Here is an 11,621-nt window from a genome sequence, read left to right on the forward strand (position 1 = left end):
TCTCAACTATCTGGACGATTGGCTGATTTTAGCTCAGTCACGGGACACGCTAGTCAACCATATAAACACGCTGCTTCGTCACTTGGAGTCCCTAGGGCTATGTGTCAACCTCTCTCGGGAGCGCTCGGCGGCCATTTTGTCTTCCCTGCGCCATTTCAGACTGGGCACCTCTGTTCACTTGAAGGAATTTCAGAGGCTGCTGGGGCTCATGGCGTCTGCTGCAGCGGTATGTCATCTGGGCTTACTACACATGCACCCCTGCAATTATGGTTTAAATGTCGAGTCCCTTGGACGGCGTGGACTTTGGGCTGTTTGCGCATCGCGGTTTCCCGCGGCTGCATCAAAGCTCTGAGGCCGTGGCGCAACCCAGATCTCTTCAGCCGGGGGGTTCCCCTGGGCTTGGTGACGTCGCGCGTTGTGGTCACGACGGACGCATCGACTCGCGGCTGGGGAGCAGTGTGCGAGGGCATGCCGGTTTCGGGGCTGTGGTCAGAACCTCAGAGCCGGTGGCACATAAACCGCTTGGAACTGGAAGCAGTGTTCTTAGCTCTAAAGGATTTTCGGCCGCAGCTTGAACAGCGACAGGTACTGATGCGCACCAACAACATGTCTGTGGTCTCGTACATAAATCACCAAGGAGGCGTACGTTCCAGGGCTTTGTACAAGCAAGCAGCAAATCTCCTGCTATGGGCGGACCGTCACTTTCTCTCCATCAGAGCAGCGCACATCCCCGGTCTCTTGAACCGCGGGGCGGACATGCTTTCGAGGAAGGGGATTCCTCAAGGAGAGTAGTGGTTGAACCCCTAGTCGGTGCGGATGATTTGGACCCACTACGGGAGAGCAGAGGTGGATCTGTTCGCCACGAGCGAGAATGCGCACTGCCCGCTGTTCTTCTCCCTGTCTCACTCCCAGCTGGAAGAGGACGCTCTGACATTGCACTGGCCAGCAGCCAGGCTGTATGCGTTTCCTTCAATCAAGATATTGCCACTGGTGTTATGCAAGATCAGGGAGGAGGGGGCTTCGGTGATACTCATCGCCCCGAACTGGCCGAACCAGCCTTGGTTCCCGGACCTGACAGAGCTGCTGGTGGCGCCACCCAGGCCGATCCCCATCAGGAAGGATCAGCTGTCTTAAGCGAGCAGCTCGGTGTGGCACCCGAACCCGGAGTTATGGAGCCTTCATGTGTGCCTGCTTCGGGGATATCAGAGGAGCTGAGCGCCCTGCATTCCTGTGTTCTCGACACACTCTCGGAGGCACAGGCACCCTCCACGAGGCGTTTGTATGCTCTAAAATGGGGAGTGTTTGTGAAATGGTGCCATGATGTTCATATCGACCCGGCTGCTTGCTCTGTGTCGGATGTGCTGCATTTTCTACAGTACAGACTGGATAGTGGATCTCTGCCATCAACACTGAAAGTCTATGTGGCTGCTATTGCCTCGTTTCAATCCCCGCTGGGCGGGCAATCGATCGGTAGGCACGCGCTGGTGGTGAGTTTTCTTAAGGGAGCGAGAAGATTGCATCCCCCACGTCAGTCCCACCCTGGGACCTTGAGATGGTGTTAAGAGCTCTTTCACAGCCACCATTCGAGCCTTTAGCATCTGTTGATATGAAGGAGCTATCTCTCAAAACTGCATTTCTTCTTGCCCTCGCTTCGGCTAAGCGCATAGGGGATTTACATGCGTTTTCTGTGGACAGTGACTGTGACTTGCTTCACACCAGGTGACTGCAGCGTCACTCTCCGGCCGAGGCCGGGCTACGTGCCTAAATCACTATCTACCCCCTTCAGAGCGCAGACTGTTTCGCTGTCTGCCCTGTCTTCTGAGTCATCGACCTCGCGTGATGCGGACGCTCAGACTTCGGTGTGCCCCGTCAGGGCTTTGAGGATTTACATTGACCGTTCGGCCAACTTTCAGCAATCTGACCAGCTTTTCGTGTACTACGGTGGTTGTGCGAAGGGTCGGGCCGTGTCAAAACGGAGAATTTCCCACTGGATTGTGGACGCTATCACGGCTGCTTATACAAGCCAAGGTTTGGAATGCCCCTTTCACATTAGGGCCCACTCAACAAGAGCTATCGCCTCCCTCCTCCTGGGCGTGGTCGAGAGGTATGTCTATTCAAGATATATGCTTTGCAGCCGGCTGGTCTTCCCAAAATACCTTCGCCAGGTTTTACAAGCTGAACGTTCAGTCCTTAGCCTCCCGAGTGCTGTCAGTGAGTGACTGATTCACGTTTATGCTACCTCTATTCGTGTGTTGCTGCCTCGATTATCATGTTGTGTGTTATGCTGTTTAACACCGTTATCTCTGTGCAGCCCCTGACAGTAATGTTGTTGCTTCTGCCCTGTTCTCAGTGCAGCCAACGTTATTAATGACCAGATATGCAAATTTCGTATGCCTGGGCATTAGACGCTCATTGGCTTATCTCCACCTATCAGCTGCGAGCACGCCTAACAAGCGTCGCTATTGGTTGGGAATTGTGTGTGTTCTATCTTTGCTGAGTTTGTAACTTGTACAGGCTTCTCGTAGCCTCTCTCACGGCGGGATTGAATATCGTTCCCATAACGGAGAAATATCTCCGTGATGTCTCGTGAAAGCTCGAGAGGGAACGCTCCGGTTACTATCGTAACCTCGGTTCCCTGAGAGCGGGAACGAGACATCACGGTGGTCGCCGTGTTCGCTGCTCGATCAGCTAAGTTGCGTTCAGTGTCAGATTCTGACGTAATTGTCGCGTGCACCGCATTTTATACTGCCTCTCGAGCTCGTCAGTATTTGCATGCGATTTCCATACTTCGTGTCAATTGGCCAGTCATTTGGACTGCCGGGAGCTAATAGGACTTTAGGAAAGGTTGGAAGGGAAGGAGTTCCCATAACGGAGAAATATCTCTGTGATGTCTCATTCCCGCTCTCAGGGAACCGAGGTTACGATAGTAACCGGAGCGATTTCCCCCCCTCTGGTTTATGCATCCCTGCCTCTACAAAAAAAAAATTTTTAAATAAAAATTATCCCACGATCTCGCTCCGAATTCCCGATCTAAATCAAATGATTCACTATACGAACATTTAATTCCCATTCTGAATCAAATGATTTGCAATACGCAATCGATTGGAGCGCTTCGAAACAATCAATCATTTTGCGACTCAATGGTTTAACTGATACTGAGTTTCAAAAAGCCCAGTTTATACTGTGTTCTTTGCTCGCTTTTTCTAGCTAGATAATTTATTCGTTGCTTGAATAATGGAAATGAAATAATTACAATTAACAGGCCTAACTTACAATGTTTTTAATAGATTATGATCACGTTAAATACAGTTTCCGTCATATTAAAAACATTTCATGACATGACACCTATTATATGGTACTTGCCTAAAAAGACGTGTTTATGATGTGCGTTATTAACAGATTACACTAACATTAGGTTACTTAGGCTATAGCCTTACCCTTACCTTCCACCTATGGAGAGAGAAAAAGTTTTCAAAAGCATCCCCCATCTCTGCTTTTTTCACAAATCGCAAATTGCACAGTATACACACACACACAAAAATATGAAATATTGGAAAAAATGCAAAGATAAGCTACTTTTAAATATGAAAGTAAATCGCCAGTAGGTGGCAGCAAGTGACTGTCATAATGAGTCGCTGAGGCATTCATTCAAACAATTCGTTCAGACGGCTGATTCATTCAAGAATCTTTATAAATGCACCACTGAATGATTGACTGAAATGATTAATTCGAAAACACGAAATCATTCGATAACGAAACACCGCTGTGTGCTGCTCAGAGATGAGCGCATGTTCTGTTGTGATCTTTGGAACCATTTTCGTTAACCAAATCAAGCAAAAACAGTCAACATTTACAATGTCAGATTTGTAATCGTGGTTTTCAGCGAAAACTTCACTCTCTTGGTCATGTCACATTGCTTAAAGGGGTCCTATTATGCTCTTTTACAAAGTCTTGATTTTGTTTTGGGGGTGTACTAGAACAGGTTCTCATACTAGGTTGTTCGAAAAACACATTATTTTTCACATACCGTATTGGCCCGAATATAAGACGACCCTGATTATAAGACGACCCCCCTTTTTCCAGATGTACCTTTTGGAAAAAGGCTTTTTAAAAAACAAATCTTGCTTTTTCTCAGTAAAACACATTTTGTCTTCAATTATTTTCATATTGCATATTTTCCTATTTAAATTTTTGTTTTGAAAGTATGGTAAAAACGGGTCAAATGTACCAACAATCACATTTAATAAATATACACTTTTTGATATACCATTAAATAAAAAGAAAAACAGGTAGCCCATCTGAATTAGGACATTTAGGCTATCCATCTAATAGTAGCCTACCAAAATCTTATTAACAGTAGAAGTTAAATCTTACTGTAGTCTTCAAATCTGGGTACTGTCTTACGTTTTAAAATCACAAAGGGAGTTTGGTCCCATCAGGCTAACCTGACAGTCACGACTCGTGCAGCTGTAAGGGTTTCTTTTGTTTTTACTCGAGATCTTTACAACACGCATTACATTAGATCAGGGTTGGAGCTAAACTCTGCAGGGCATTGGCCCTCCAGGGCAAGATTTGAGGAACCCTGGTCTAGACCCTGAATATAAGACGAAAATCAAATCAATTTGAGCGCGATTTAAATCCGGATGATTGTAACCAAGTCTGCCTTGGGAAAGCTAGAGTGTCTCCAACATAGTGATAACACTCGTTGCCTTCTCTAGCGCAGCTCAACCAGGTCTCATCCCATTCGTCGATATTTGTGATATCGCAAATCCCAGAAAATATGCGTTGTAGTCCAAACGAGTCATTCGTTGTAGTTTTGAAAAGTTCTGTTGAATAAATCTCCTTTTGAAGTGAACTTTGAGCTTTGTAACTTTGCAGATCTTTTTTATGCTCAAACAGCAACATTACAGACTAACTAAAGTTGAAAAAGTGAAAAGCATAATAACAGTATAGCACCCCTTTAAAGGTCCCATATTTTACACATTTCTGGAGTTTTATTTTAGGTTTTGATGTCCTTAAGAATATATATTTGCGGTATAAGTACCAAAAACCATCTCAATATATTTTTACAGCTCCTTTCTCAGGAGCTCTGCTGAGAACAGGTTGATTTTGGCCTGTCTAATTAATATTCATGGGCCTCTCTTCTGATTGGCCTGTTGTTTTCTGAGTGACACACGGCCAGGCCAACCACAGATAACTAGGGTCAGCCGACGTCACAGCGCTAGCTTGAGGCAGAGGCAGCAAAACAAAGGGGAAACTTAAGTCGGCCAATTTAAACCAGCGCAGATTCGGATACATAAGGAGCTTAAAATATCATCTTGTTGGGATGTTGGGTGCCAGAATCGATGTAATACAGCCTCAAATTAGAAATTTGATTGCATATCTTCTGCCACTGCCAGACAAAAAAAACGATGACAGCTGTGGTTAAACGCAATAAAACGAGCAGACTGGACAGAAACGATCGTCAAAAATGCTCGCGTTTGCAGCGCACACTTCTTATCAGAAAAGGTTCAATAAAGTATTGTCTTTTCTTGCCATATGTCTATGCTTCTTGCATCTCATGACTATGTCGTGTATGAAATAATGTCTGTGTGCATGTGTGTAAAACAACAAATAGACGATTTATATATAATCATTTGTAATTGTATATACATTGTTGTGATTGTGTCTGGAACAATAATGTAGCTGTAAAAATAGTTGCCTGCTGAAATTGAAATGTATATACATCTTCATCATGACTAGATAGACACGGTGAGTTTGTCTTTACTATACACATTAGATGTGATCCCCCTCATAGTAACAATCCTGTCAGATCGTCCATCCTTTGAGTGAGTGTGTAACGTTACAGGTCGGCCGATTTGGTTTCGTGGTTAAAGTTAACCTTTTCGACATGTTTCCGCTATGTTGTCTGGGGGGTTTGGCAAAAGGAGAGTGGGACTGTGGGCAGTTCTCAGGGTGGTGACTGAAGGCGGTGACTGAGTAGTTCTGACGTCAACTTTTTACGGAAGTCACAACGGTTCGTGAAAAATCACAGCTACTATAAGCAGGCTGTGTGAACTTTACTGTGGACTGACTGTTTTGAAACTTATATGGTAGTTACATAGCACCTAGACCTCAGTTATCATGAAAAAAGCCAGGTAATTTCAGATTTGACAATATGGGACCTTTAACTAGGCTCTATGTTATATATATATATAAAAACTCAGTTAGATTTTAACCACAGTATGTTTCTTCTGTGCAGTTGCATTCATTTGTTTTGATTTCTCCATGAGATTTTCACATACAGACAGGCTGCGTGAACTTTAACTGGCACGACATTGTTACTGTTGATTATCCATTATCAATTACCGTTTATACCGAATGTAATGAAATGAAAATGTCTTGCTTCTTGCCAAAAGTTTTATTTGAATCAAATTAGTTGTCCAGTCAGGCAAGTAAAATTCACTTTCACTTGCCCCTTCAAAAATCCACTTATTCCACACAAGTATTAGGCCCAATCCCAATTCTACCCCTTAGCCTTTCCCCTTTCCCCTACCCCTCTGTTTCGCGCGTTCACGTGAAGGGGTAGGGGTAGGGGTAGGGGTTTCTCAATTCTCTTTTGGTTGGAGGGGTACGGGGAAGGGCCAGACAGCCCTTCAAATGAAGATTTTTCGTGACCACACTTCAAGCAAAGGGGTATGAATTATCTCAGCATAAACCAGCTACAGCGGCAACATGGCTGCCCAAGCGAACAAAAAGAACCATAAATGATAACCACCATAGACATTGAGGGGGGCTAGTCCCCCCAATAATTTGAATTCACTAAACTTTCTTCTCAAATATTGCTAATTAGAGAGAGAGAGAGAGAGAGAGAGGGAGAGAGAGAGAGAGAGAGAGAGATGAAAGTTGCGTGTACGTGCTTCTGTGCGTCTCTCTTTACAATGAGTGAGTTTACATCAAAAACAGTGATTTTGTCCTCTCGTTGCTGGAAAATATAATGTAGCACTTCAGTATTTAAACTGTTATTAATAAAAGTCGTGGGGAAGCGTTGACAAGTTTCTTTGCTACTGGATGTGAGAACTGCGCGATCTCCGATATATGTGTGTGTGTGTCAGTAAACAGCGCCTTAATATAGAACAGTAAGGCTCTAATGCACACCAGCACTCCAATATATTGTGTTTTATATATGTGTTGTATATGTGTTTATTGTAGGAGATAGACGACGTATAACGGTATAGTAGTGGTGTCCCAATTCTTAGGGGAATATTTTCACCCCTACCACTTGACACTCTATTTCAAGGGACAAAGGGAAGGGGAAGTCGTAGGGGTAGGGGTAGATGAAGTGGTATAAAATAGAATTGGGATTAGGCCTTAATGTCGACAAAACAACAACATTAAAACAACCCGCCAAAGTGGCCAATGGGAGTGACCGTATTACCAACCACTGCTGAGATCCACCCACATAATGTCAAGCCCTGCTGGCAGTGCTACCAAAACATATGTATTAGATGATCATACTGACCTGTTGAAACTGAGCTGGAATTGGCTTTGCATAAGGAACCTTTTTAGTCGGGGGCTTTTTTTGGTCCTTCAGCATGACCTCTTCCATTCCCCAGTCCAGCCCTGGAATGCTCATCTCAGGCTCTGCCACCATCTCTTTGCCTGAGCACATAAATACCAATTATATATAACCAATCAACTGAACTTCAATAAATATTGACTGGGACTGTGCATGTATTAGTGTCTTAACCAGTTTGTTCTTGTTCCATGGCAGCCTTCAGTTGTTCTGGGATCCCCATGCCAGGGATGGCTGCAACACTATTGGGCTCTATGTCATCTAGAATTACCCAAAATAAAGCATTATGAATTCATATGTAAATCCTCTATAGGGCTTTTAAATTGCATGAGGTCAAGGAATACTAACCATACTCCACTCCATCTTCTGACATTCCAGGCAACAAGTTCAGATTGTATCTGTCCCGCATCTTGTCCCCCGGACGATTTCTTGTCCAAAATTTGCTGAGGAAGTGATCACTGAGCAATGAGCTAGAGTCTATGCAAACTAGAGCATTTTAGGTTCATAATTATTTATTTCTTTGTTTTGACCATTTACTTAACTGCATGGAACATTTAATTTGTGTACTACACTTTAGCTATAAATAAACGAGTGTATTCAATATAATTTTTTTGCTGTGATAAAAATAACTGGTATCGAGAATTGTAAAATTTCACATGTATTGGTATTAACTATTGACATTTTGGTAAATGTAACACTCTAATAAGCACATGCATGTTTTTTGACACACACTTACCTGGTATGGTCATTAGACCCAGAACACAAGATGTGGCCCAGTGGATGCCATGCTAAACTCCAGATCATTCCTTCATGAGCCATCTCCATTCCTCCCACCTCTTTCTCCACACTAGCAAAATATTTCAACAACTTCAGCAGTCAAATAACACAATTTGAAATTACTTCACAGAGTATTACTTTTTGACTAACGCTACCGTATATGGTTAAACAGTACAGAGAGGATCTGAATGGTGCTTACCCTGCATGCCAAAATAGCAGTGATCCATCAGAGCCTCCACTGGCAAACAAGCCTTCATGAACTGGGTGCCAAGCTACAGCTGCAAGCAAAAAAAGAAAATGTATATGCATACAACGTACAAGTATACAACACACTGCTTCACTTGCAGGAGATTAATACACGGGTCAATATCACTGTAGGGTGTCTTGTGGTATCCTGTACATAAATAAATAATTTGCCATGATGACTTAACATAAGAATGACTATGAAAGGGTGTGTTATATTAGTTTTTATATTCAGAACAAAAGCATTACTTGGCTCTTTAGATACATTTTCTAGATTTTTTTTTAGTTTTGTGTAAGAGGATGCGTGTTATTTTGCTATGTCCCATGCACTGCTCATTAAATTTGAATGATAGTAGTATATTGTCTAATCATAAAATAAAATAAAAAATTATCCTATTAATATTTTGTTAGATAAGAGATTACTCAATTTGAGTGTATTGATCATTTGGTAATAAAAACTATATTTTTATTTAATAAAAAAGAAGAATTTGTCCATGTCCCTTGAATGGTTGTCCACCCTGTCATATTTGGGAATCCGCCCCTTTATGAAAAGGCCATCCCCTTTAGTGACATCAGGACAACAGATTTCTTTGTCTCTTCAGTGGCGGGAATTTCAACGGCTGAGGTGAGTAAGTTGGTGGCTTTTTAATTGACAAATTTTCTTCGCATGAGTTTGCTTACTTGCTTTGCCAAAGCTTAACATGTCCACCCTGACGGCATAAAATATGCCAGAAGTGATTCGAATAGAGTATTTTCAAAATATGTAAATTTAAATATACCAAATTCTCTTCAACAACCAGACTAAATATTTAGCTAGTCACAGTTTGTTGTAAGCCAATTGAAGCTCAAAATGTCCACCCTGTTGGCCACTGAGACTCATGACACATACATGATACATGACAGGGTGGACGTAGCATTCATTTGTAGTTAATATTGCTAAAAACTAAAATGAATGGACATCATACCTTTCAGAAAATATAATTTGCATCTTCATTTTACAATGAAAACGTATTTAACAGTAATATATATGTCCATGACAGAGTGTCTTATGGTTTATGCTTCGAATAATGGCCCATAATTATCTAAAAAAATGTGTGGAAGTTCAGCTAATATGTTTCTATAGTACTTGAGTGTCTACTATTTATGATATGACAAAGCGAATGGGAAGTTAAAACCAACATTTTTGATTATTGTGAGGGTTGAAAGGCACTCTATGCTGATATTGACCCACACATTCTCATTAGGATTATACCTGTGGCTTCTTTCTTATGTCCTCTAAAAACCTGCAGCTCCTCTTTGAGGTTGCGAATGTCAAACAGTTTGCATAAATGGTCACGTGATGCCGTCAACAGCCAGTTGCCATTAAGGTTCCACTTCACCTCCATGACTGTGTTTTTATGAGCATGTCTAAGGACAAAACACAACACAAGACACAAAATCAATAGTCCTTCTTAATCTCTCTTTCTTGATTAAGTACTCAAACTCAAACCAAGATTAGCAATGCAACAACATTTTTGTTGTCAAATGGCTTACCTCATCTGTTAACAACACATTTGGGCATGGACAACAAAGATGATGTTTGTGTTTTACAGGCATCTGCTAACTTACAGTGTTGCCAAACTTTGTCCAGTCTTTGGGTCCCAAAATTTGATAGGTTGCTGGCTGTCTTTGCTGCCGGATACCACCAAGCCCTTCGTGGGATGCCAATCGACACACTTCACATCTGCTCCGTGACCTGGAAACATGTACATTTGAATGAGTGTGTCAAAATAAAAAAGAAACTATGTACTTGCACACATTTTTCTTTCCCATTTCAGAGCAACATTGCTAGAGTAACTTTTTTAAAATATTGATCATAAATGTAGCATTACATATAGATCATAGGTATGATATATTTGATTACAATTCTATAATGAGAAAAGACAAGCCAAGTAACAGTAAGAACAAAACAAATTTTATTGGATTAAACTCCATTTCGTATTGAGTCACATGCCACTGATTCAGGAAAATTATTTTAAAAAAAAAACCTTCTTGAGAAGTGGCACATTTTGACTAGCGAATAAAGCAGCATTATTTTAAAGGGCATGTTGTGCAATTGATGTCTCAAAAACAAGTGAGCATGAGACTTATTCTTAATGTCCGGGTAAAGCTGCATGAATTCTTAAGAGCTGTTTTTATTTGATTGAGATAAATGAACACTTGTGCATTTGCACAAACATGAGGAAAAGGAGTAAAGTCTGCGGTTAATTAAAGTTATTTAGAGCGGGGGAAAAATTATATTGTTGATACAAGTCCAGATCACTGCAAATGGGACAGTGCCATAGCTCAATGACATGTACTATTCGGACACTATCAAGTGGAGAAACAATTAATTTAACGTTAAAGGTCTTGCAATGTGTCAAACCTATGCTTTTCACATAATGTTGTGTTTCTTTGATTATAGTCCTAAATCTGAACACTTTTAACTGTCAAAACAACAATATTGTGCCTTCCTTTATTGAGCTTGAAATGTAGTTTTTTTTTATCTTTATTTTACCAGAAAGCTTCAATATACAGTCACTCACATAAACTCTTTGCATTACTTACTCTCTCTTGCACACACACACAAACTCAAACATTAAATCTGACATAACATATGACTGGTGCTGTTATTGAACTGAATAGAAAAACGATAAAAAGGTTTTGAGGTATTGTATTTTTTAAACAGTTTTATTATTGATTGTTTCAATATATGATTTTTTTTAATGGTACAGTTCAGGTTATACGTTATACATTTATACATGTTGTTGATACTGAAAAAGACCAATACCTCATCTTCATTGCATTGCAATAAATTGCAAATATTTTAAATTATGGCAAAAGGAACTTTTTAAACTAAAAGTCAACAGAAGTGGGTAGTAACAATTTTAGACAGCTGTTCACCACTAGATTTGATAAGCTGTTTGAAAGGAAGACTGAAGAACAAATTATTTTATTTGAGAAAAGATATCCAACCTTTTCTACTGCAAATTTTTTTCCCCAGATTGCTTGGTTGTAGTACTACAGC

The 11,621-nt window shown here is 41.3% G+C and overlaps 1 protein-coding gene across 5 annotated transcripts in view; it reads right to left on the reverse strand.

The window, feature by feature from the left end:
* The window catches only part of wdr33 (WD repeat domain 33), a 31,537-nt gene that overhangs the window by 13,657 nt on the left and 6,259 nt on the right, over nucleotides 1–11,621 (reverse strand). For all 5 annotated transcript variants that reach the window (XM_016249279.1, XM_016249282.1, XM_016249280.1 and 2 more), the window contains exons 8-14: nucleotides 10,184–10,310; nucleotides 9,828–9,982; nucleotides 8,532–8,610; nucleotides 8,292–8,402; nucleotides 7,904–7,998; nucleotides 7,730–7,816; nucleotides 7,502–7,641 (exon numbers count right to left, since the gene is read on the reverse strand). In XM_016249279.1, the coding sequence (XP_016104765.1) occupies nucleotides 7,502–7,641; nucleotides 7,730–7,816; nucleotides 7,904–7,998; nucleotides 8,292–8,402; nucleotides 8,532–8,610; nucleotides 9,828–9,982; nucleotides 10,184–10,310 (794 nt within the window). The remainder of the gene's footprint in view (nucleotides 1–7,501; nucleotides 7,642–7,729; nucleotides 7,817–7,903; nucleotides 7,999–8,291; nucleotides 8,403–8,531; nucleotides 8,611–9,827; nucleotides 9,983–10,183; nucleotides 10,311–11,621) is intronic.

This window comes from Sinocyclocheilus grahami, unplaced genomic scaffold, assembly GCF_001515645.1.
Source record: "Sinocyclocheilus grahami isolate Dianchi unplaced genomic scaffold, SAMN03320097.WGS_v1.1 scaffold919.1, whole genome shotgun sequence".
NCBI classification, from domain to species: domain Eukaryota; kingdom Metazoa; phylum Chordata; class Actinopteri; order Cypriniformes; family Cyprinidae; genus Sinocyclocheilus; species Sinocyclocheilus grahami.